This window comes from Melozone crissalis, unplaced genomic scaffold (assembly GCF_028551555.1).
Source record: "Melozone crissalis strain CALT ecotype California unplaced genomic scaffold, PUWL_Pcris_2 ptg000045l_1, whole genome shotgun sequence".
NCBI lineage: Eukaryota > Metazoa > Chordata > Aves > Passeriformes > Passerellidae > Melozone > Melozone crissalis.
Genome location: NW_026535823.1, coordinates 21,681,769 through 21,707,242, shown reverse-complemented (window position 1 = coordinate 21,707,242; position 25,474 = coordinate 21,681,769). Strand labels below are relative to the sequence as shown.

The 25,474-nt window shown below is 38.5% G+C and overlaps 1 protein-coding gene across 1 annotated transcript in view; it reads right to left on the bottom strand.

Moving 5' to 3' along the window:
• Positions 1-248: 248 nt before the first annotated feature.
• PIGK (phosphatidylinositol glycan anchor biosynthesis class K) overlaps positions 249-25,474 on the bottom strand; it is a 65,728-nt gene continuing 40,502 nt past the window's right edge. The window contains 2 exon segments of the mRNA XM_054286224.1: positions 249-1,450; positions 22,931-23,006. Of these exon segments, the coding sequence (XP_054142199.1) occupies positions 1,334-1,450; positions 22,931-23,006 (193 nt within the window). The 3' untranslated portion in view covers positions 249-1,333.

Below are 25,474 nucleotides of genomic sequence, written 5' to 3'. Positions count from 1 at the left end.
AGCGGCTTCTCCACAACCTCCCAGGCTCACACAGCTCTGACAGTTCACCTCCTCTCACCTGAGGCTGGGATGCCACAAGCTGGAAGAGAAAAAAAAGGACAAAATGCTTATGCACTCAGATTTGTATGTGCTGTGCAACAGGAAATGCTCAGAACCATATTCTAAGAAAAAGATACCAACTCTGATACTGTGTGTGATTATAGATAATTCCTAATAACTTTAGAGATATGTGTGTAGTACTTACACCATGACTGTGTCAGGTAAGCTTTATTTTGGTTAAGGAGAGAACATGTTCCAAAAGCACGGGGCAAAAGCTTCTCCTCACTGACTGATGTGTTTCTACACATGCACAGATTTGCTCTTCTCTTCACAAATATCACTGTATTATACAGACAAAACCCCTCTAGCACACATTCATCAGTAAATGTCCAGGAAGAACACAACAATATGCCGAACCAGAATTTACAAAACACAGGCAACAAAGCACATTTTCTAGGGGCTCAGAAACTACAGAATACAATGGTACAATTTATAACGTTCTTCATCCTGATGCCAGAGCTGATTTTCTTCAGTGCAGAGTCCAGTGCACTGAAAATTCTGAAAGCATCCAAGTCCATATTATATGCAGTGAAAATACAACATCTGTGAAGGGTTTCTAATGGACATGGTGAAGTCCTTTCACTTTTTTTGGCCTTCTTTTTAAGTAGATTCAGCAAAGTCATATAATTTTTGTTTTACTTTCACCAACTCATAGAATTCTAGACTCAGAACTATCTAAGGCGAAAGGACTGATGTAAGGGTTTTATTTAACAGGGAACAAAAAATAATAATAAAAAAGAAATCAATATATTCCAGAGTATTTTTATTTTTGTGAAGAAAGCTTTCAATATGCCATGCTAAAGTTTTTATTGACAGATTGACATCTTAAATAACGTTCTCCACAACGTCCAGTTCTTTAGTAAGAGGTGACTTCTTCTAAGATTTACTTTAAAGTATGGTGGAAAGAATTTGCCCATTCACAATCCAGAAGCAACCACAGAAATCTTGTAATTGGGTTTAGTTCCTGCCCTTTTTAAGTTTAACCAAAAAGAAAAAATGCTCAGAAAAGCATTAAAATATGTTTAAATCAAGACAAAGTGAAATAACAGTAACATTAAAACCACTTTTTAGAATCTTTCCAGAAAAAGGGGCAGAAGAGATGGCTTCAAAAGAATCTTTAGAAGCAAGATGTCAACACAGTATTTCAACACAACTATAATCCACATGAAGGGAACACAGGAGATACCCAGGAACCCAAAGTAGCAGCCAGTGCAAGTATCTTTTTTGCTCCAGTTCAGAAGACATGTTTCATGTGCTTGATTCCATATGTTTTGAAGAAAACCATGATGATCAATGCCCAGAGTCCTAAAATAAATCCTCCAGGTGGATGCCAGTCCTTTTGTTTTGGTTTCTGGAAAAAAAAGAGAACAAAAAGAAAAACAAAATTGTACTTAGTTCTCACAATAAGAAGTGCACTGTGTTTATCAACTGCAAAAATATAATCCTTGCAGTAGAACAATACCAATAAGCTGTATTTCTTCCTGAAGTAGAAGCATCTTTGTGATGGATGGGGAGGCTAATGGGAGGCAAGCTGCCACTCAAGCAGGGAGGGTAAGTACCACAAAAAGGCCACTGGAACTGTGCCTGAGACACCACTTTGCCTGCATGTATTGGTATCGTGGGATGTGTTCCAACTCATTTGTTTTGACAGATTTTCTTGTATTTGGTCTCAGGTTAATACAAGAGAAGAATTCTTTAAGTATGAAAAACAGTTCCTACAAGTGAAAATGTGAAAGAGAAAAGAGAGTGTTGTTTTTCCACAACCTGTTTTCTACAGCTGCTTTTGTACTCAGAATTATGTGAATAAACAGGTATCTGACCACATAACAAGTGAAGGCTCATCATTTCAGCAATATCATAAAACTAAATAGGATTGTTTTCAAAGTCAATCACATTTCCCAGGGGCCTCATTGAGTCTAACTGCCTTTCCCTAATGTAGAAATATATTCTGCAATTCAAACTTTTGTCCCCCTTCAACAAATTTTTCATCTTCAGTAAAAAGCCATACACTGCAATTGAAGGCCTTTTCTGTCTTACATGTAGCAGCTAGACAAGGTAAAACTTGCCTGTCTTCTTCCTTCCCTTACTAAACCAAAATTCAGATACTCACAGTCAGAGAATAGAGAAATGGATTGTAGAAGGTAAGTGCTGCCATGTACCCCAAGATCTGTCTCTGGGGCTGAAAATAAGGTGACTATATGAATGCAAAATTTTAGTTAAGACTATCGTGACAAAAATACCAGAATTATAGTATTTAGAAGTGTAACAGTCCCTCAGGCCTGTGCCTGCTCTTGCCCTCAGCAGGTATATTTTACAGGTCTCCCAGGCAGACAGGGATGATTTACTATTACGATAATAAATACTGAAGCGCTTGCTGAGATTTTTATTCCTGCCTTGCTGGAAGATTTGCACCATTTTGTCCTTGTGCAGAATGGGACACAAGGGGCACAGACCATTTTGGGTTTGTTGCATTTAAGTCAAATTTAAAATTCTCTTTCTGCCAAGTGAATAACTGTTACAAAAGATTTTGCTGTTTTAATTTCAGCATCAATCCACACAGAGAAGCTTGCTGTTCTCTGCTAAATGTACCAGGGAGGCTGGTGAACTTTAATGAAAGAAGGAACAGTTTGCAGTGTCTGTTCTTTCGAAACAGCTTTCCTATCAACACAAAAACAATGTTTGTTGACTGCTCAGCTCCCCTTTATAAACCACACATTCTTAGCTTTAGGATTTTTCTGTAAGTGCTGCAATTTCTGCTGTGCCTGCAATTAAAAAGTAGAACAAATAGTCACATCACCTGAGACACCCAAAGAACTTGGCAGTCTCAAATATTAATGATTTTTCTCTGATACAGGAAACACAAAACCAGCATTATAATTTACATCAACCACAACAAAGCCAAAGATGTGAGCAGAGCAGGTGTCTCTGTATGCAGAGCACCGAGCTCCCTGAGCAGCTACAGCGCGTGCTGTTGGTGATCTGCCACCTCGCTGACATTCACAACTGCACATCTCCACACAAACATCTCTGAAAATCAGCTCTGCCTGCTCAAAAGGCTGCCAGCACACCTCACTTCTGAGAGTAACAGCACATGACACTTCTCCACACAAAGGGACTTTCTTGTTTAAATCTTCCTAATTAACCTGTAACTTCATATGCATATTGCAGTGCCTGTTCCATCAATCTCTTTGTACTATCAATCTTTCCCTTCTTGGATCTCAGACAAGTATCTTACCACAAAGTGGCACCTGACCCTTCAAGACAAATGACTTCAATTTGCAGCCAGTGACACTAAAAGCCTCTCTTTCCTATTTTGTATAGAACACGTAATTTAATTTCTTTAAAGAATTTATATGAATAAATATTTATAAGGTGATCTATGAGTATGGTTTTACATTTTGTCATGTCTTGTACTGAAGTCTCCATGGAATTGTGCAAGGGAAGAGAGGCCACTGCAGCAGTGGCTCTGCACTGGGAAATCAAGGACATTATATATAGTCATTTTAAAGTCAGGGGATGCAATGTTAAAATGTAAAGGATTAAAACCACGAAGGCATGACGAAAATTATATGAGGCTGTACAAGAGCTACATACTCAGTAATCTTAAAAATAAATTATCCTAATAAGAAAGATTTACAGACCCAGAAACTGAAATACACATGTAAATATTATACCACAATAAAAGGGCAAAAATATTAAACTGTGTTGAATATCTGTAAGTCAATATCTCTAAATGGTTAATTGAGCACAAAATCATACTGAAATAGGCCAGTATTTTCCATGAGGACATCAAAACCTTACGAATATCTAAAATTGGATTACACAGATTCACATTTAAATCCACAAAGTATACCTACAAGAGCTGAAATACCTAATTTCATTTAAATTAACTTGCTCATAGATTCCCAAGAGAGTTCACCACTAAATTAAAATATTATTAGTTGTCAAACTAACAAGTTCATCTTTCTAAAATCCTAACAAATACAACACAGAAAGCATCAATAACAAAACTCTGGCGAGGTGGGCACGGCAGCTCAGCAGCAAGGAGTGCTGGAGTTCCTTTACAGAAAGCTGCTCTTGGCACCTGTGCATGGCCCCATCTGCATGGGACATGGAGCCACTGCTGTGCCATGCAGCTGTGCTTGTCACATGGGTTATGGGGTATGGGGTATGGGGTATGGGGTATGGGATGGGATGAATGCCCTCCCAGAAACACACGAATGCCTCAGCCATACTGCTGCAGAAGCTGCTGTGGCTGTTGTGTGTAGGCAAAAGGGGAAGAGTCACAAAGATTTCTCCTAATGGAAAAGACTATTAGAGTAAGAAAGAATTCATTTTAACAGCAACTGAAAATCCTTTTTACATTCACATACTGGAAAAAGGTTTAGAAAAGCCAGAATTTCTGTCTATGCTTATACCAGTTCTGTGGCCACAAGCCTAGATAAACTATCTCTTTATATCAATTTTAGGATTGATCAGATAGCATTAATATAAGTAATTTTTTTCACAGATTCTGAAAAAAAATCAGTAGTTCTCCTATGACTATTGTCTAGTTCAGAGTCTTATTTCAGCAGATTTCTGTGAGATTCAGGCAATTTTCACATGTCACTTGCAAGAAAATGCTAAGTGGACCAAAACCATGTTAAATGTCATAGTAGTTTGATCTGCAAATTATTATCTATCCCTATTATGTTTCAAATTGATGTGAGAATGTGTACTACAGACTGGTTGCACTGCCTACAGATTACACAAAACTTGTTCATATTTGGGACTGCTCTGATGGAGCAGAGGCAACTTTTTCCTAAAGTTATTCTGAATTTCACTGTAGCACTGACCAGTAGGAACCACCTCTGTAAGTGACATTTAGGTATTGTGATTCACACAGCACAATGCCATTCCAAACACCCTCGTTATTCCCACAATAATAGCAGTAATGCATAGGTGAAATTCAGTTCAGAATGGCACAGTCTGTCATGAACAAATACATTTAGCAGCTTAAGGACTAGTCATTATGGAAGCAAGCTTCCTCCTGTGAACAGTTTTTTGCTGTACACTCTCTAGTTCTGGTAGACTCATTATCCCGTGGAATTTAAAAACAGTTAACAGAGAGTTGCTCCAAGTACTGTAATTAAGGAGAGGATAAAACAGTGTATTTTCAAACTGGATGGGTCTATAGGGACCTGAATGGAAAGGATCCAAGACTTTCAATGAAGGTGTTTCATAAAACATGCAATACATGTTACTCCAATTAAAATGAGTTTTATGAAAAAAAAAATTTTTAAAAGCTGAAGTGTTAATTAGAGGAAGAAAGGTTTAATTTAAAAATGTTACATCACAACAGAAATAAGATTTAAAACATCACATAATATTTCACGTGGACAACGCGGTCTAAAACTTATCTACAAGGATAAATTCAAGTGTTTTCCACACTGGAAGACTGTCAGACTATAACATCCAACATCTTCCAACAGAACTCTGTCTTCATGTTCTCAATAAGCCCAAAAATATTGGTGCAGTAAACTTTGGGTTAAACTCACAATCCACATCTGAATAGTTGCAGCACAGAAAGCCAAGCAAACAGTCGGGAATTAAGTAATTACCAAATGAAACAGGGATACACAAATTCTACAATCTCCTCCAGTCCCTTTTTCCAAAGAGAGCTTTAAGAAAGGCTGCAAATGCTTAGAAATGAATGTGCACATCATCCTTGTTGCAGGGGATGTTCTCCCCAACCTGAGGCAGATGGTGTGTGTTTGTAGCAGGAGTGAAAATACCCTGTGCAACTGCACAAAAAAAACACATCAGAAGCACTAGGTGCCAGTGAGTCCATTAAAGTGGCAGCTATTGGATTTCAAATTAATCCCTGCTTAATTCTCACTGCACTTTCAGCACTGAGTGCCCTAGACCCAGTTTTGGCCTATTTATTGCAGCACATGTGGTATAAAACATCCCGGGGCTCTGGGGCTGCCTGGCAGACAGCAGCAGCCACAGCCAGGAGAGAGAGGTTGTGCACATCCTCTGAGGGCTGCTCCGCCTCCCCTAGTCCTGCAGGGAAGTGAAACACACTTGTCTGAGCAGTGCTTGCACTCATTGGGGTGAATTTCCAAATTTTCTTTTTGGTCGTTGTCCATTTAAATGAATGTTTCTTTTTCTTCCAGTGCATACCAAAGGTTTTCTTTCTTGTTCCTCAAGCTACAGAATTTTATGTGAGGCTTGGTTGTAAAGACCAGTACAGAAACCTGAAAAAAAGATCCATGTCTCAAAACAGGTCTTTGAAATTCAAGGTGAACCTCAAATCCAAAACTGGAACAATCCACTGGCTTCTCACCTCAGAAAACTGATCTCAAACTGAAGGAAATTCCTTGGAAAAGCTAAATTCTGCTATACAGTGCACTCTGCCAAGAGTACATTATGTATTTCCTAGAGGCACTCCAACAGTTCAAGTTTACTTGCAATTTGGAATTTCAAACTGGGTAATCCTTTATTGTAATTCTTATGATAAAGCACACAACAAAGTTTATTTCCAGAATGAATTTATATGTATCACAAGCAAATCACAACATAAAGTATGTCCTCAAAGCTTTCAGTGGAAGTCTGCACTTCTAATTTGTTGGGTACAGTTTGAATTTTGGGGTCCTCACAGGGGATGGGGGAAATCAAATACCTCCAGCCACCAAGTAATAGTTTAATCCTCTCTGTGCCCACAGCAGGATTAAAGTCATAAGAGAACTCCAGCATCAACGGTGCCTGTTCATCTGCAAAACAATTTAAAGTACTTTTGTCTAATCTCTTGGTTTGTATTTATTAACCACACTGCCATGATTACTGATATCTCCAATATTATTAAAATAATGAAGGAACTTCATTCATCAACAACAAAAACTCACAAAGGGTACGGGAAGAAAGAGCAGCTAAACTAAATTAACATCAATACCAACAACTGCATTTTAACATTTACTTTGTATAATCATTCTAATAGGAACAATACTGTTATGATAGCTTTACTTTTTCATTTCCTTCTAAACTTCATAATCTAGAAGGGCTTTTTTAAAATGAGCCTCTACTTACTACTGCCTACTTTCAGATTTATCTCAACATTTCACAGCACTGTAAAGTGCTTTTAGTGGTTTAACAATTATTCCCTAATCTTCCAACCTGTGATACAATACATAATATACAACTTCTAATCAAAGGCAGACTTGCCAGCACCTGGGAGCCAGGGCTGTTGAATTCCCAGACAAGACAGTGCTCAGCTGAGTGATGCCCACCCAGCAAACACAACAGGGATTGTGGGGGACACACCAGGGGAACTCCAAGCGCAGGTGTGTGGTTTGCTACACCCAGAAAGAACACAGAGAGACGATTCCTGAAAGAACACACGGAGACCATTCCAGAAAGAACACAGAGAGACGATTCCTGAAAGAACACACAGAGACCATTCCTGAAAGAACACAGAGAGACCATTCCTACCTGTCCTCAACAGCCTGGCATGGGGCTGAGCTCTCACCTGCTCTGCTGACACTGAGCTACATACTGGAATTCACAGATGCTTTAGAGAGGAGATGAGAGAAGTCAGATTAGCTTGTATTTAGGGGAAAAAAAAAGTGCAACTGCCTCTATTTAAGGTATGCTAAGCAAGTTGTTCTTTATATTTTAATCAAATTCATACCCGCATATGAAGCCATGATCATGATTTTCCACAAAAGGCCACCTAAGTCAAGAGCAAATATATGAGTTACATTTGCAAACACAAAGATTCATGACAACTGAAGCATGCAAAAATACCAGATGAGCAGCTTAATTAAGTAGACTTGGTATTCAAAACTTACTTACCGCTACTTAGAAAAGCATGTTCCTTTTTTAATACGTTTATATTTAATTAATTTAAACAAGAGAAGGATTATTAGCAAAAACAAGACTAAAGGCAAGAATTCAGTGCTCAATGTCACGCCATAAATGGAAAGAAAACTCCTTGAGGTCCTTACAATGCAGAGAGTCAGAACATGACAAAAACACACACTGGTGAGGCAGACCTCAGCAGAGAGAAACCTCCAAAAATCATCAGATATAAAAGCAAGTCCCTGTCACTGAAACTGTGGGTTAAGCAGAGAGAGACAGCAAAGAACAAAGGAGGTGAAGGCTGCTAGAGGGACAAGAATATTTTGTATTCACAGAAATACCATGGTGTAAATAGGGACAAACTATTCTTGGAGTGTAGCAGAATGGATTGCAAGCAAGCTCACCCCTGATGAGCTGCACTGTAACAGCCTTGCCCTCCACAGGTCACAGCTATGTCCAGCCAGGATGGGTGCTACAGAGAGTGGGTTGGCTGCTAGGAGCAAGAGTCTGCTGGCTGTGCTGTGAGGAGGAAGGGTCAGGCAGTTGTGCAAGGGACAGGAAGGAGTTGGGTGGTCTGTGCCAAGACACAAGTGAAGTGTCCCATCCCTAACCAAGGTCTGCAGCCACATCAGAGCACTGTTCCTCCAAGAGCATGCACTGCTCACCATCCCCTGGGAAAAGATTATCTCAGTCTTCTTCTGTGCAGGTCTTGTTCACACAAATTCAGTATTGCACTGCCAATGGCAGAGCCAACCTCTCAGCTCTGCAGAGCCAAGGCCCCACACGGGGGCACATGCACTCATGGGCTCCCACCTGCTTCATCTGGGACCATTATTCCAAGTAGCAGCCTCATCCAGCCCAGCCTTTCTGAGGAGCACAGCCCTCCTACATCCTCCTAGGAACTCGGACTTGGATTTCCCTTAGCATCTCTCTGAACCACAAGGTGAGTCCACTCAAATGCTTTTAAATCAATTTTTCTAAGGAAGGTTTTACTCCTAATCTTATAAAATTAATTGTATGCTTAGAACTTCCATGATGAAGTGCCATTCTGAGTATTCACATTCAATCAAAGTTTTTTTTCTGTTTATACAGAAGAACCATGATGTTAATAAATTATTATGCTATTTCTTTCAAAGTAGTAGTGATGGTTCCAATCACACTTCTGTGTCTGCACGTCCCGTAAGTATCTATTCATTTACTGCCAGGTGACAGGCTGCATTAACAACAGATGTTAGACTGCATTAGTTCTCATACTGAGTATGCCACATTGAGTACAAGATCTAATCAAATACTTCAACAGCTACATTTGAAATCCTTATACACATAGTTTTTAATGTCCATTTCTCAAACCTCTACAGCTATAATTTAAAATGTTCTCCATTACCCTAAGCCCTGTGCTGCATTATATGCATGTGCAGTAAAGCTTCACATTTTCTAGCTCCAGCTTGCACAGCTTGAAACAGCATTACAAAAGGCAGGCATGACAAAATGAATGGAAGGAGAAGCAGGGCTGAAGCAAAAGATGCCTTCACACTTATAAGAGCAAGATCAAGTATGGCTGTACTTTTACTGCATTTAATTTTCATTATCAGTGACAAACCAGCGAGTAACAGCTGGTGACAGACCGGTTTGTTCCCCACCACCACCCACCTTTTACAGGTGATTCTGTATTCAGTAGTTTTGTACTCATAAGCCAAACAAGTGTTCTTACCCAAGTTTATGTCGTATGTACTCTCTTATGGGAAAAAGAGAAAGACTGCTCTGAAATATCAACCCAATACTTTGGAGTACCCCAGCTGCTATAGAAAACAAATCATAAAACATGGACATGGCAGTCATACAGGAACTTATTTAGTGGCTGCACATAATTACACCTCCACAAAAAAGCCATTTCTGTTACACTTGATATGTCAAAGCACAAGGAGTCCCAGAGAGCAGATCCATTCCTGCACAGAGTTTTTGTAGGCATTAAGAAAGAATAGCAGATTTATGGTATCATAAATAATCATTGTTCCCACGTGACATTTGCATGACACAGCTCATCAGTCAAATGCCATGTGGGGCTCACAGAGAGCATCTTTCCAGAAGAATGGATGAGTGCAGCTGAGGACACACCCTCCCAACACCCTCCCAGACCACCAGTGACAGGTACAGAATCAACAGCTTCCAGGAGAGTCTTTAAAAAGGATGAAATTACACATGGTTCTATCTAGGGGCAAACCAGTTGCAGTTTTCCTGCCTCCATCTACACTAACCACAGGTTACTGTTCCACTGTCCAGCTGTCATTCAGTCCCCTCTAGGCACCACTCATCACCCATGTGTCAGCCATGTATTTGTGATGGGCTTTCATGTTAAGCACTCCTGAAAAGAATGAAATCACTGGCTAATTCACAGGAACGCCCACCATGACAGAAGAAATCACTTGCACAAGGCTCAATCACAACCCCATGCAAGGAATTTGCACAGGAACCACGATGCAGGATGCTGTCTTGACTGTCCAACATAAAAACACAACTGCTCCATTACCAGAGTCTTCATTCATTTACCCCTTCCATTCATTCTTCAAATGGAAATGATTTCATCAAATTTCAACCCTCTGAATTATTTAGGAAAACAATTCTAGACAGAGCACTAGAGAGCAGCCTGCCAATATCTCTGTCTGTGGCCATTCATCAGTCCTGTCAAGAGCTCGCGAGTTACATTTCTGTGCTCCTCACAGCATGCTACTGGAGAGTAAACAAAACATAATTAACTTAACACAAAAAAATCACCAATAACACCTAGGATTACATGGTTAAGTGGGATAAATGTGTGAATACATTTGGAGCTAACAGTGCCTTCCCCTGAGGAAAAGTGTTCAGAAAGGTATTTGCTGTCACAGCACCACAAAATATATCAAGATTGATAACATTTATATTTTTCCTTATCAATGTGAGCTTATTGGTAACACCTACTTTTTATACTGCATAAGCTCAGAAGAAATACAGTGGATAGAAGAAAAAAATCTAACAAAACTCCTACTGCTAATTTTACTACTCAGTGGAATATCATTTAAATAAACACTGTCTATCAGGGAAGCTTTCATGTGTAAACAATAAAAAAGTAATGATTAATAAGCACTGTACAAGGTTATGTAAGAAATGAAAATGTTACACAACACTGAACAGACACCAGAAAATGGAATTAAATCTTGCATCTTGGACAATGTACTATAAAATACTTCAGTAATGTGCTTGATACAGGAAGGTCCCCATCCAGCATATATTTAGTGATAGGTAACACAAACTGGGTCAAAAATTTAGTCTTACACTCAAGTGACACATGTGCTTATAGACACACCAATGCTGTGCAACATCAAGCAATGCAATAAGAATAAAGACTACTAAATACATTTCCCTTTGCCTAAAGACCTTACAGCATCCTCTCCTTTCCTCTACCCAACACACACCCATGCTCACACTAGGCTGTGTTATTGCTGCCATTTTATTCCAGGGACACAAATACAACCCATCAGACAGCAGAGATCTGTTATCAGCCACAGTGGCTGCTGAGCCTTCCCCCCAGGCTCATCTCACCAAAACTGCAGGACAACACTTTTAGTCAGGTAATTCCCAAACACAGCTTTGGGGAGAGAAGGGCTAAGGAGCAATCAGACCCCTCCAAGTGAAGAGACACTGCAAGTGGGTTCTGACAGAAGCCATTCAGCAGCACCAGGAAAGTGCTGAAGCAGAATGTGCCTCACTTCTGCAACACAGCAAATCTCTGTCCTTTCATCTGTTTCTACTGCACACAGAGCCAGAGAAAATCTGGCCAAACAAGCTGGGTGTAATTTGGGGATGCCAAAGGCAGCATTTTCATAGCCCAAACAGGCTTCTGCAGAAAAATCAGCTGTAAGCTAGGACAGGGGCCCTTTCTCTGCATATAAAAACCAGTGTCTCACTAACCAGTGACCACCATGGAGCACTGCTTACTTTACATTTGCCAATAAATCTCATTCCTAATGCAAAGCCTGGTCCAAAGAGTTCTCCTATGGAACAGCAAAGCTGATCACCAAAATAAAAGCAACTCTGGAACAGTATCCATTTTGTTAATACTGTATCTAATAAAAGAAAAAGAGATTTGATTTACCATCAAAAGGATTTGATAAATCAGTCTTCTGTTACCTAGGGAAGTCCTAAAATTTATTCTAAGTCCTAAAATTTATTCTACATCAACCACAAATTTTGAATTACTACACCACAGCAGTTTATTGGTTGTTCTGATATAGACAAGAATTATATTTTTTTAATTAAAGAAAGATTAAAAAAATAAATGTAGCAGTAGCTCTTCATTCCACGATATCTTCAGCTTTTACTATACATCAAAAGACAATGAATAAAGTAATTTCTTTTAAATGTAGACTTATAGTGCTACTGTTCACAACAACAATAATAATAATAATAGTAATAAACATTATAGTCTCTACAACCCTGTAATTCTACTGCTAGGAATTATGTCTTCTCACTAAGGTTTTTGTGGCTTAATTGTCTTCATGTGATATTGATATCTGGTACTTGGATGTAATTAAGAATAGGGGAACCATTCTTAGAGTACTATTCCAATCCATTAGGTAAATTTTCTCACTATGATATGAAAATTTTCATCTACTTAATTAGCACACCTACTTCTTCCATGCCTAAGTGCACCTAAGCTGTGTTTTACGATGGCCCAAGGAAAGGAAAAAGAAACCACAACACATCAATTATGCTTCCACTCAGTTGTACAACTATTTTAAAATGTGTGAACAGTTAAGACAAAATTGAAAAATTACCATAACAGGCTTTTGACACTTCCCTGCTTAAGCAAAAATTAATTCTAACTCCCTGTTTTTATGCAAAGCCTTTATAATTTCTCTAATCTCGAGTTCCCACGAGAGAGAGCAGAATTCTTTCAAGTACAACTATGTGAGGCTTGGCATCTTCCCTTTTTAGTTATGCAGTTTATTTGATGGAAGTCTAAACTGCTAAGCCTCCCTTTGTGCTTAATATAAGCCATCCTCAGTGGAAATACAAGTTAATTTAAGTAAAATGAAGTTTTAGGAAGGATGCATTCTCTTGCACAGAAAGCCTCACTAAATCAAAGCTTTTTTAAATGCAGCATCTGTTTCCTGAATTGCTCTAGAACCTGTAATAAAATAAACTAAAAAGAAGAAAAATTTTTAAAAGGTACTTTTACATATAAAACATCATAAACATAAAAACAGACAAATGAAGCAGCTTACCTCTGATTTTCCTGTGTTTTGCAGCCTCACCTTGTACTGTACATGAAGACACTCTTACAACACAATGAATTAGCACATTTTAAGCATCATCTGTTTTATTAATGGTCACTACTATTAAAACCTACTGCTTGTGCATCAGCTGTATTGTGTTGCTGGGATACACTGCCATACACACGAAGCTGAGTGGACCACATCCTAAATTCACAGTTTTTCCACAGCACTGCTTAGCCCTGAAACACACCTGAAGTATTTGTACATCACATACTTTGCTTCAGCAAAAGTCAGGGGTCTATTCTGATGCCTACAAACCTATTAAGGTCACAGACAGCTTGTGCAGTTCTTTAGTCTGTTCCCATGAGAGGCAGAGGTATATTATTTGCATACCATTATGTACTGAAAAAGCTATTCAGTTATCCCCACTGGAGACAACTCACTTCCCTGCCCTAAATAGCATTCACTTTTCCAATATTTGAAGCAACAGCAAGTAAATGGGACCCAGTGCAGACAAATCCAAAAAGACTCAGAATATCTAAGAATTTCAACTTATAAATAACAAATGTGAATGAATGCAGACCAATATATCACATAAAAATATCATGGAAGCAAGGAATGATGAAAAAAGTGAATTATATGCTTAAGAGAGGACTAAAATGTTGAGAGTGAAAATGGCTGAAGAGATAATTTTAGGAAAAAAGCTGACATTAGCCAAGCTTATTATGACAACAGAGGAGAGCAAAGAGTCTCAAAGCACAGAACTCAAAAATAGCCTCCTTACATTTGCAGTGACAGCAGCAGTTCTAACATCATCTGCCCCCAACAAAGTGAGACAGCTATTGATGTTTTACCTATATCAGGGTGCAACAGTTCACATGATGTCAGTAACTGAGACCCATGGGACCTGTACATGTTGATCCTTCAGTACCAGCTGAAGTACTGTGAATATTTGCTGTAATCACAAATATGTTCTTACATGCCCTAATTGTCCTGCTCAGTTTTATTCCCCCCATAATTATGATGTTTTGAATAAACATCTCCCAGCATCTGCTCAAACCCTTCTTCTAGTTATCCTTCCTGATGTCAATACAACCACAAAGAAGGGAGAATATAAATAAAGTATCTGTGTGCTTTGTGCAGAAAGTCAGAAGAGATCAACATAGTGGTCCTTTACAGCCTTAGTCTGCAAATCAGAACCTCTTGCTGTTAACCTTGGTTTGCTTTTTGCCAACCTGCTATGTGAAGTTTACTTCAAGCTCTAAGCATTTCTGAACCTGTTTCTGTAAAGCTCTGATCACAGATAAAGCACAATAGAAACAGTAACCATCGCCTTGAAATCATGGTTGTGAACACATCCTGAAGAACAACAAAAGGGAATCATGGCACAATCAGTCCCATGCCAAAACAAAGACACAGAAACATCAATAGTGCATATTGAAAGGCTTGTGCACACAGGATCTTCAAACATGTGGCTGCTTCAGCTGACAAGAAGCAAATAAATTTTTTGAATATAAGGAATATAATAATAATTTTTTGAGTCCATGGCTATACCGTTACTACCGACCCTTGAAATGCAGTTATTTGAAGTTCAGATGAGTAAACCCCAGAGATCTACAGCACTCTATAAAGCCTGTCATGTTACAGTCATTTCCTGAACATCTTTCCTTCATTTTACATCTTAAATAGTGCTTATTAAAAAGAAACGGTTACAGGAATTACCTCTTAAAGAAGCTGAAAATCCAGTGCAGCACCTCTAACAATTATAGCTACTGTAGAGCCAGGGTATCTTTTCATATATATTTTAATAGTACATCTGACAATTCTATATGCTGGTGGGTATGAAAGTGATGTCTCATAATCCACAAAATGGATGAGGCTACAGTCACATATAAAGCCTCATATTAGCAATATTCTCAAGGGCAAACTGAGAACTCCCATGATATGCACAAAAGCCTCAAATTTATTTCCATTTTAACTTTCCACAGTAACAGCTATTTTTACTCTCATCTGCTCATGAGCAATATAAACAAAAACTTTCAGGAATACAAGTACACTTTATCAGTTTTAGCTGATACTACGTATCCTAGTTGGCTTTAGAAATTCTGTAGTCACATACCCAGCCAGGATGAAAATGCCCTTTTTTTTGTCAAGCAGTACTTTGCACCATTGCTGTGCTTAATGAGCACAGGACTCTACCAGCACTGGTGAGAGTGAAGTGTGGCCACTTGAGGGGCAGCCCCTTAAATTGCTCCAAGCTGTCTGTCAAACTGATCTCCCATCCTGTGCCAAAGAAGAATGGAGATAAAATGCCAATCTGTACATGTCAGGGTTTCACAGGCTCCGAAAGAGAAAAGAAACATGACCTCTGAAAACTGACAGATCAGAGTTAAAACTTCTTCATCCAAACTGCAGGATCTGGGCAGCCTAAAACAGTCATTTTGAAAACACTGCATCAGTTGCCTGCTACTGCATCTCCCTGAAGAGGAGACTGGTTTTGAGAGAGAGCACGGCCTGGGGGTTGCTGTCACCTTGCTGGGAGCCATTTCTGTGAAGAGGGGATAAAGTCACATTCCAAGATGTGACAGCAGAGACTGGATTCTACTGATGCCCAGAGCTCATAATGTACATACACATCAAACAGAACATATTGAGAAGTGCTCAATGAACTGTTCCTAATAGTGTGTAAGAGGAAAAACAGGTCATTCTTTACAACACACTTTGGTTTCATGTTTTAAAAATGCAAGGAAGGATGTAAAGGGGCATGTTTTAATGCATAAACAGGGAAGAATAGGTGGAGCATGCATGCAATAGTACTGGCAAGAAGAAGCTACCAAACACCATCTCAAACATCTCTGGGATGCTGGAACAGGTAACATTTCCCCTTCTTGGCTTACAGAAAACGTTCAATGTGGTATTTCTAGTATGAAACAGTTAAAAACAAGAACCACACAACTGACTGTTCAGGTTCCTCATGCAAGATACCTTCCAATGCATTTAGTTATCCAATCCATTGTATTCAGCTATAATTGAAAAAATCTAATACTACATTCAGTTCCCCTGTAATGCTTGGTCAGCAACAAAAAGCACTCATGGTTCTTTTCTGGCTCTGCTGAGCAGTGCTGTGTACAGACAAAGGAAGTGCTCCCCATGCATTAATACTTTGGCACTCCAGCCATACAGAAACAAAGGTCCCCATCATTGCTGCTAAATTTTTAAGATTTGGAGGGCAGCATTTGAAAGAAAAATAATTCTCAGATAGTTATCTTTATTCTGTCTGGAAGACTAAGAAGAAATTCCATGTAATATTTCAACAACAAAGAGATAAACCAGCAGAACTTCCCCTGTGTTTGAGAAACAGCAAAATAATTGTCCTGGATAGGCAGAGAGTGATCACCCACAAGAGTCCTTTAATGGGAAGATGGAAGAGAAGAGACTGTTTTACTACATCTCTGCTTCCAAGAGGGAAGATCATGGTCAGATGAAAAACAACAAAACAGAAGCAGCCCTGTCCTGTCAGTAAAAACAAATGATCAGTAATTTATGCTAACTCCACATCATGGTATTCTGTGATTGGAAAAAACTGATGAGAAAAACAACAGTGAATTTTAAAAATTAGGTTGTCTATATTTTACAAAAATACTTTATGCTGTACTCAGACAAACTGTATTTCAGGAATATTGTGAAGTTTCATGTGGCTAATGAGCTATGCAATTTCTGAAGAAGAAAAGAAGAGAGACAACCTGTTTGTATTGACTACTGGATTACATCTGAAGCTCCTGAGTACCATTCCTGTCTCTGCAGAAGTTCACTAGATGAAAAAAAAGCCTGAAAAATCTCTGGTTTAATGATATGCCAGTAAAAGATCTGTACCATCTGTAACCAAGTCAAGATTGTGTTTGGTGATTTCTTGCAGTGAGTCAGAGAAACAGGGGACTGTGCCATTCTTAATACATTACATGACTCATACACATAGCACGATTCTGCACCTCAACTTTTTGAATCAAACTCAGGATTAGAAGAAATCTTAGGGAGTGAACTTCAAAGCACCTATATGCATCAAGTAGCACAAGGTGTTGGCAGGAATACTTCTGCTGCTCTATGACATATTTGGTTTGGTTGGCAAAAGTGTGCAGTAATAGCTCTTTTTCTTCTGATCCTTTTGAGTACCAAGTTTTCTACTAGACAGCATTCAATTTAAAGAAAGCTCAAAAGATTTAAGCAATTCCTAACTTATCCAGCAGTAACAGAAGTTAAGTCTAGATACTGTTTACAATTTAGGGAAAAAGCAAGTTCTTATGTGCTGGATGACATCCAGTCATGATTCCACTTGAGACCCCTTCCATTATAGTTATAAAATGTAGCCAAATCACCTCTAGGTTAAACAATTCACAAACATATGTTTAATACAGAAAAGAAATGGAAAACCCCCAAACATAGCAGACACATTAATTTCTGACTCCAATACATTCCAAGTGCCATAGATGAAGAATGGTTCAGCAGAAGGGGTACAGCACACCTGGGTTTAGCTCTGCACAGAATGCCTGAGCCCCAAAAACCACTTCAGGTGAGCTAGTGAGGAAGAGCACACAGCACATTTCCATGATGAGCATCAGAAACAGCTTTCCTCACCTGTAGTCTGGACCAGACAGGTGAGAGCCCTGGCAGGACAGGCTGCTGTTCTCCACTCACTCCAAAATGGCCACAAGAAGGGGCCATGGCAAGGGGACAGCATTTGTCTTCAGCACGTTGCTCAGCACTGCAGTGGTACAGGCTGAGGTGTCCTAGGGCAGGCTGACATGTCACAAGGCTTTTTGGTGGGAAGCCAAGTGATGTATTTTGTTAAAATAAAACTGGACTCTGAAGTCAGTGTACTTTTTAATACTTGGTAGGAAAAATTCAATTTTCAATCATTCTGACAAAATCCATTTTTGACAAAGAAAAGCATCCCTGCCTGGGCAGACCTGTGCCTGTGCTAGCAGGTGCAGCAGAACCTGGACCTTTTGGTGAAAGGTTGTATTTTATCTCTGACATCATTCAGCTGAATACCATGACCGGAGTTCTAAAAAGCAAGCTATGCTTCAAAGTTATTTTCAAACACAGCTACATGAATGGATTTTCAAAGAATGTATAAATAGCTGTGTCTAAAACTTTGCACATCAAACCTGAGACATCTAAGTATTACAAGTTGTTTTTGAACCTCTTAGCCTGTAAAGACACAGTAAAATGCAAGTATCACTTATCAAAGTACTTTAAAATTTTTAATAAATTAATATTCATAAACAAAACCTCCTGTCTGCATCAAAAATAAAAATAAAATCTGGGTTACTGTTGTGCTATTAAACATCTTGCACACTTCGCCAAAGTTCTGAACACTAATGGCTTTATAAAACATTTACAGGAACAAAGACTCCACCATCAGGACAGAAGCAGACTGGGAGTGAGGGGACCTCCTGAACTGTATAAACTGCCAAAGAGCAGCTACAAGGCAATGGACAAGGAGCTGGTGTGATCCCTGAATTTTAAAGTTGTTTTCTCAAGACTGTCTCACCATGTGATGAGTTACTTTTCATATTGAACGTTTCACACAGATCGCAAACCACTTTAATGTTCGTGAAAATATTTTAAGTCTGAGAGCTAAAATTGTTGTGTTATAGATAATAAAAGGATATTTCAAAAAAAAATCTATACAACATAGTGTGTTCTATTTTCTTAATACTGTTTCAACAATTTCTGGCAAATGCCGCTGAAGAAAACCTCTGTCAATTAAATCAGCATGAAACCAGAATAACAACAACAAGTGCAATAAACTAACCACCCTCTACAACGTGAGAATGAGGCCCTGAGAATCAACAAAAAATTGATCTTCAAAGCAAAAGGATTTTTTCTGGGGGAAGGGTGGGGTGGGTAATGGCTGCAAACTTGTTACAGAAGCACAGAAATGATGGAAACAAAGGCCTTCCTGCAAGAATTACTGCAGAACTGCAACCCTGCAGCATCCTTTGATGGCCATCAAGCTGTGCATTTTTAACTCTGGAGATCCCCCTCCTATCATCTTTCATAAATTTCCCATTTAATTTCCCTATGGTGACAGCTTCCCAGCAGCTCCTGCAATCACTGAAGGCATTTGCCACTGAGCCTGCTCATGGAGAGGCAACACAAAAGCACAGGGTAAAACTTCTACAAACCAAACTTATACCTCCAAAAGGAAACTCTCTCTACTTTAATTGGATATTGCATGTAACACTCCCCCCATGAAAAAAATACCTAAGGAACTCCTTATTTTTAAGTAAATCTGCAACTGTAAACTATGTCAGATTTCAAGTAAATTGTGCAATTTCCACTACAGGCTGCAAGTCACTTTCCTAAAATATCATCCTGGTTTAACAGCATGTTCATTTACCTGCTTAATGGTTTGCAATGGACTAAAATAAGTATGCAAGTTGACTGTGGTCTGAATTTGCTGTTTCATTTTGTTTTCAATTATAACACCATCAGGATATCTAGTGTTTATCTGCTGAAATGTGCCTTTCATCAATAAAGCATTTTTCCACCAGAAAGACACCTATAACAATTTAAGTCTCTTCAATATCCTAAATCCTGATTAGGCCAAGTATGTTAACACACAGTGACATTCCAAGCACAAGCACTGGCACTGAAGTTAGGTGCTTTTATTAAAATGATTTGCTGGACTGCAAGGCCAGCAATGAATATAATTTATGATAAATCGAAACAATCTTCTCAAATGCAGTTTGCCCTGTTCTTCCACCAGACCTGTTTTGACTAAAGACAAGTGCAGAATTAAAATAATCTTCTTTTTCTCCTCTTTTTAGTTTGGGTTTTGGTTTGGGGTTTTTTTTTGGCCTTATTCTAAGTAGCATAAACATATTCTAAGTAGCAGCATTGTATGCATGGCTGTACAGAGGGAATCTCATTAAAAAGGCTGTCTCGTGTGGGCATTACTCTGAAAGTTCTACTTTTACAAGTTTATATTAATGACTGTATTCCTTTACCAAGCACTAGAGGCTTTTTATTTCAGTTAAAAGCACAAGGAGTATTTTAATACTGTTCAGGAGAATAAATTTATCCAATTTTAAAACTGGATAGTAGTAGTGGCTATGTTGGCTAAAAAGTATAATTAAAATGTATTTTATACATTATACTAATTTAGGATACCTGTCCACCACTGTGAAATTTTAATGTATATTTATGCCGTAAGTACAAAGCACTGATGCTGTTATGTATGTCTAGAGTATGCATGTACCCATGTGGATACAGCATCGTAACACCACAAATACTATTCACTGTTGTTACTCTTGTCACTTTTTGGTTTCCTATAATTTCCTTCCTTATTCTTAGAGCAAAAAAATCCTTTTCATATAAACAAGGCCCCTGCACAACTTGTCCCAGTTGTGCCAGGTCCCTCAGCAGAAGGGTACAAGGGGTTCTCAGCAGAGCTAATTCAGCACGATGCTGGTGCAGTGATGCTCAGCTGGTGGCAGCTCAGCAGGGCATCAGCCTCACACAACCAGGGCAGGGTGCCAAACTCCTGTCCCCACAGCTGAACAATGCTCCCTTATCTGCCTGCTCTGCATCCAAGACATTCACAGTTCTGCTGGGTCTGCTCTGCTGCCTTGTGCAGACCCCAGCTCTGTACTACTGGCAAGTTCAGCAAACAGATAAGAGCACATGAACCCAGCTTTTTGCCTTTGCACAGCACAATACTCTATTGCAGTGTAACACACAGTGGCCAAATGAACACTCTGTGGTTATTACCCACCTAATGCTGTAAAAATATTGCTATGACATTTGGTCTGCTCGACCATTTTAAAGGTTAATTCTGTTTCCTATTTGAGCTTTTCCTCTAGGTGAGCCATTCCATGCACTTTCTATTTACTGATTCCAAACAACCCCCAAACTGTTTCATTGCTCACTCTCACTGTTGAGAACATATTGACTGGCTGCCTGCTCTGCTGTTTAATTCATTTATGCTGAGAGTCAGGCATGAAGACAGAATTTTAAATGTGACATTTGCAGGCTGTTGGGTCATTTGAAGCTCTGACAACACCAGGGAGTTCCTGACATACAAACTGGTCCTGATTTCCAATCTTCCATGTTCTGAGCACATCAGAAATTCTTCCCGAAGGTGCAGATTTCAGCCAAAAGTTTTAAAATCCCTTGTGCTTAACAACTTGCAGGAAAGGCTTGTACACTTTAAGGTTTTAAAATAAACCTTATGTTTCCTTTAAGGTAAAACCAGCACTGCCTGGAGCATGAGACTCAATGCTTTAAAACACTTATTGACAAAGGTATTTGGGAAGATCTACGATAATAATTAATACACAAAAAGTTGTTTACAAAATTCTATTAAGGGACTTAGTGGACTTTTATTTGATCCTGTTGATCTTGAAGTGTTTAGAAACAGCTGAGTCTGAAACCACAGCTTTATCTAACATTGCCTCTCTGGCTTAGTGCTACTCTGACCAGTACCAAGTCACAGTTTTCAGTCTGGAAATTTTCCTTATCTCAAGGCAGTGAAGGGACTGCACCATTTTGTCTCCCAACATAAACTGCCATCATCTTCCCCAAATTTCATGTCAATTTTTCAGAGCATACTTGATTACCTGGAAGATTCCATAGGGCCAAGATACCATTAGGAAAACAGTAATGTGACCTGTTTAGCCCTGACTTAAGAAAACTGTAATTACTTATCCCTGAAGCAGGACTCACATTTATAATGTTATAGTTTTATAAGTTTAACAATTATTTATTTTATTCTGAAAAAAATCAAAATTACTGCAACAGAAGAGGTCATTTACCCTTCCTTTAAGGCATCCCTAAGAAGGGGAATGCTGAGTCTCCCCAGTCATGTCTGACACAAGATTTATGTGTGCTGTTTGGCCATAAGCTTTTCCACACAACAGGCAGAGCCCTCTGTGGCTGACAGCAAAGAATGAGGACACACTTTTATGCAGACTGGGTACCTGATCTACCCAGCAGGATGGATGGAAAACCAGGCCTTGAACTCTGAGGAAAGAGCAAGAAGGGAATATAGAATCTTCTGCACAGAAAAGATCTCTTCTTCCTCCTTGCCATGAATTGGGGGAGACATGTTACAATAAAAACTTTAATTCCAGCTTGTATGTCCACATCATCCCTCAGTTGTTTACTTAAATCAATACCACAGTACTGCATTTAAATAAAGAAAAAGTTAGAAGGCACAATCTAGGAAAAATAGAAACCTTTTTTTTAAATTGTGCAAAATAAAAAAACCCTGTTTGAAGCAGAAAGTATGATCATACTGCTATAGTTAGAAATAATCCAGTGCTAATTCAGAATTGTATTAGGAGGAAAGATTGTTTTCCCTGCTCAAGTCATCATGACAATTATTCCACGATAATGACTCCATACTTTGGCTGCTTTTTCAGGAAGGGAAATACGATTTAGGTCAAGATGCGAATTTGGAGAAATTAATGGATTTTTTTTCTTTTCTATCAGCAGACACACAACAACTTTAACAAGTAGCTCTGAAGTGTTAACCATGTCATACAGCAAGCATCTTTTCGTTGCCATGTTCAGAATGAGACTTTTATAATTTAATAGTTGTCATCTGAACAAGAGTATCTTGTTTATACATACTTCCAGCATGAGGACATTAATTCTGCGTGACCTAGAAAAGCAGTTTAAGTATCACAGATGTTCTTTATTTTCAAATGAATTTTTAAAATAGAAAGACTTACCTGGTGTATTATCTGAGCTACAGGAAGTTGTTCAGCATATTTTAGTGGCTCTGCTGCCAACTCCTCCTCTGGAAACCTAGGAAGAAAGAAAGTTCATGTGTGTCAAAGCTAGTACAATGTTTACCAAATTAAATTAATGAAATTAAGTGTTTCAGGATACTGTTTTGCTTAAGGATGAAGAAAAAGGGTATTTTGTGACAATAATGGAATGTATTTCTTATGAAGTTGAGTGAAAGAACAAATTTATAGTAAAAAGAAATGTTCATAACATTGTACATTTTTTTCCCTGACATAAAGCACAAATTTAGCAGCAGAAACCTAAGAAAACCTTTAAATTTCATTTTAGGTGAACAAGGACTGGTGAAAGCTGAATTGAAATCCCCATGGAAAAAAAGTCTTATGCATTTACAGGGCAGATTCAGCCCTGTTAACAATACAAGCTTCTTCACTCAATCCTGCCAACATAATTCAAATATGACCATCTCAAAAGGCAGGAGGGATTATTCACCATTTCCCATTTTTGCTGCAAGTGCGCAGCAGTGTTTAGATGTGGCAGAAGTCGAAGACCACAAATATTCATGCATTTGCCAGTACAGTAGTGTGTAGTCCTGGTTATCAAAAAGCCAAAAAGCTAGTGTGGAAAAAAAAATAGAGTGAATACTTCACAAAGAATATATATCATAACCCTTTAAACTTTGAATAAGCTATGGTGGCAGCTGAAGAATTGGAATCCATAAGCAGTGTCTTAAAAGAATATTTACATGATAGTAGATTAATATGAAAGCATGTTTTAAACCCTTCAACCATGCTTCTTTCATCTACTGGAGCTGCACAGCATGTGTTACATTTTCAAAGTATCACACAAGTTTTTCATCAGCCATTCCTCTATTTTTCTGAAGACTTCTGAATATTGGAATTTGAGCACTTTGACAAGAAGTGAAGGGGAAAAAATATCCTGACAAAAACAAGGCCCTTATCTAAGCTGATGTCGAATTATTTTCAGACAAAAACTGTGGTGAAGACATTATTTTTCAGGCTCAAACCTTATATCTATTCTAGTCAAAAAGGATCCATACTTGCTGGGTTAATTGACCTGCAGACCAGCTGCCAGGTAAGAGTCAGAAACTCCAGGCTTAGTGTCTGCACTGGGAGTCAACAGGCTGTGGAAAAAGAGAGGACAAAGTACACATCTCTCTCCTTTCCCACTACTGAATTTCTGCTGTGGTTTGAAAGGCTTTAAGCTCAAATAAGAGTCTGAATATCCAGAAATTTGTAATGAACAGAGTATGAAAGTCTTACTGTATAAGAAATTTAAAAGCAGAGAACAAAAGAAACACAGAAATATTTCAAAGATCATAGTGACAGCCTGCCCAGAACCGTTTAATGTGCTTAAGACAAATTAAATAAGCAGGCTCTGAACTGCTGGAGCTGGTCCACAGATAGAGCTCATTTACTGATATGGTTTTTAGAGTTTTGGGATTACTATGACAATGATGAATTCATACTTTTAACATGAAATACACTGCTGTTGTAGTCCAGTGCAACCACCAGAGCTTAGAGGGGGCTCAGCAACTCCACCACGGAGTGCAGAAGGAATCTTTCCACTCAGCTCCTCCCTACTTTCTGTCATTGGTCCTGATTGGCAAGCACATCACAGTCAGTGTGAACTGGAGATTACTTCTGTTCTGCTGGGAGCCTCTTAGCTGACAAAACACCTTGATTTATGGATACCAGCTACCAAAGCCTATTTTTTAGTCATAGTTCTAGATATGAAACAACTGTACACACAACACAATATTCATCAATCTCTTAAATGCTTATCTCTAAGTTTTTACAGGGACACTGCAAATCTGGGGGAATTTAAAAATAAAAAAAGAGTTTCCCAATTCCCAAAATTAAAGACTTTAAGCTGAAAGTAACAGCGAAAATTACTATAAATTAATTTTATCAGAAATGCAAAATAAAAAAAAGAGCTTGTCTGTCTGTTGTGTCAAGGACCTTGTACATTTGGCAGTTTCTCTTTGTACATGAAATCAGCATTCCCTTGCATTGTCAAACACACTCCTTGTCAACTGCAAGAAAAAAAGACTTTCCTTCAAATTAAAAAGGATTAAAAAAGATTAAAAAAACCTATCAAGATAATTTTAAGCTTTAGGAAGCTTAACTAAAAAAAAAAGAGGAAGGGGAGAGTAGTAAAAACAGGCATTTTGAAGTAATTAGATTTAAATTGAAATTAAGGTGATAGAAGCCTTTCAACATCAAGAAAAACATTTTATTTTTTTTTTCTAATTTACTTACTGAAAAAAAAACCAAGTCACTTGAACTACACTATATTTTATATGTAAATGAATTATAAAACATAGATTAGGTAGGTGGACATTCTAATGTACTTAAATAAACATCTACATTTATATACCCACACTCTAAAATGTTTACACATACACACACGCACAGGTGTTTTGGAAGAGAAGTTCAGGACTGTTTTCTCAAATTTTTTGCTGTAATGCCATGGACTTTTTGTATATGTGTTTAGTGATGTACTAA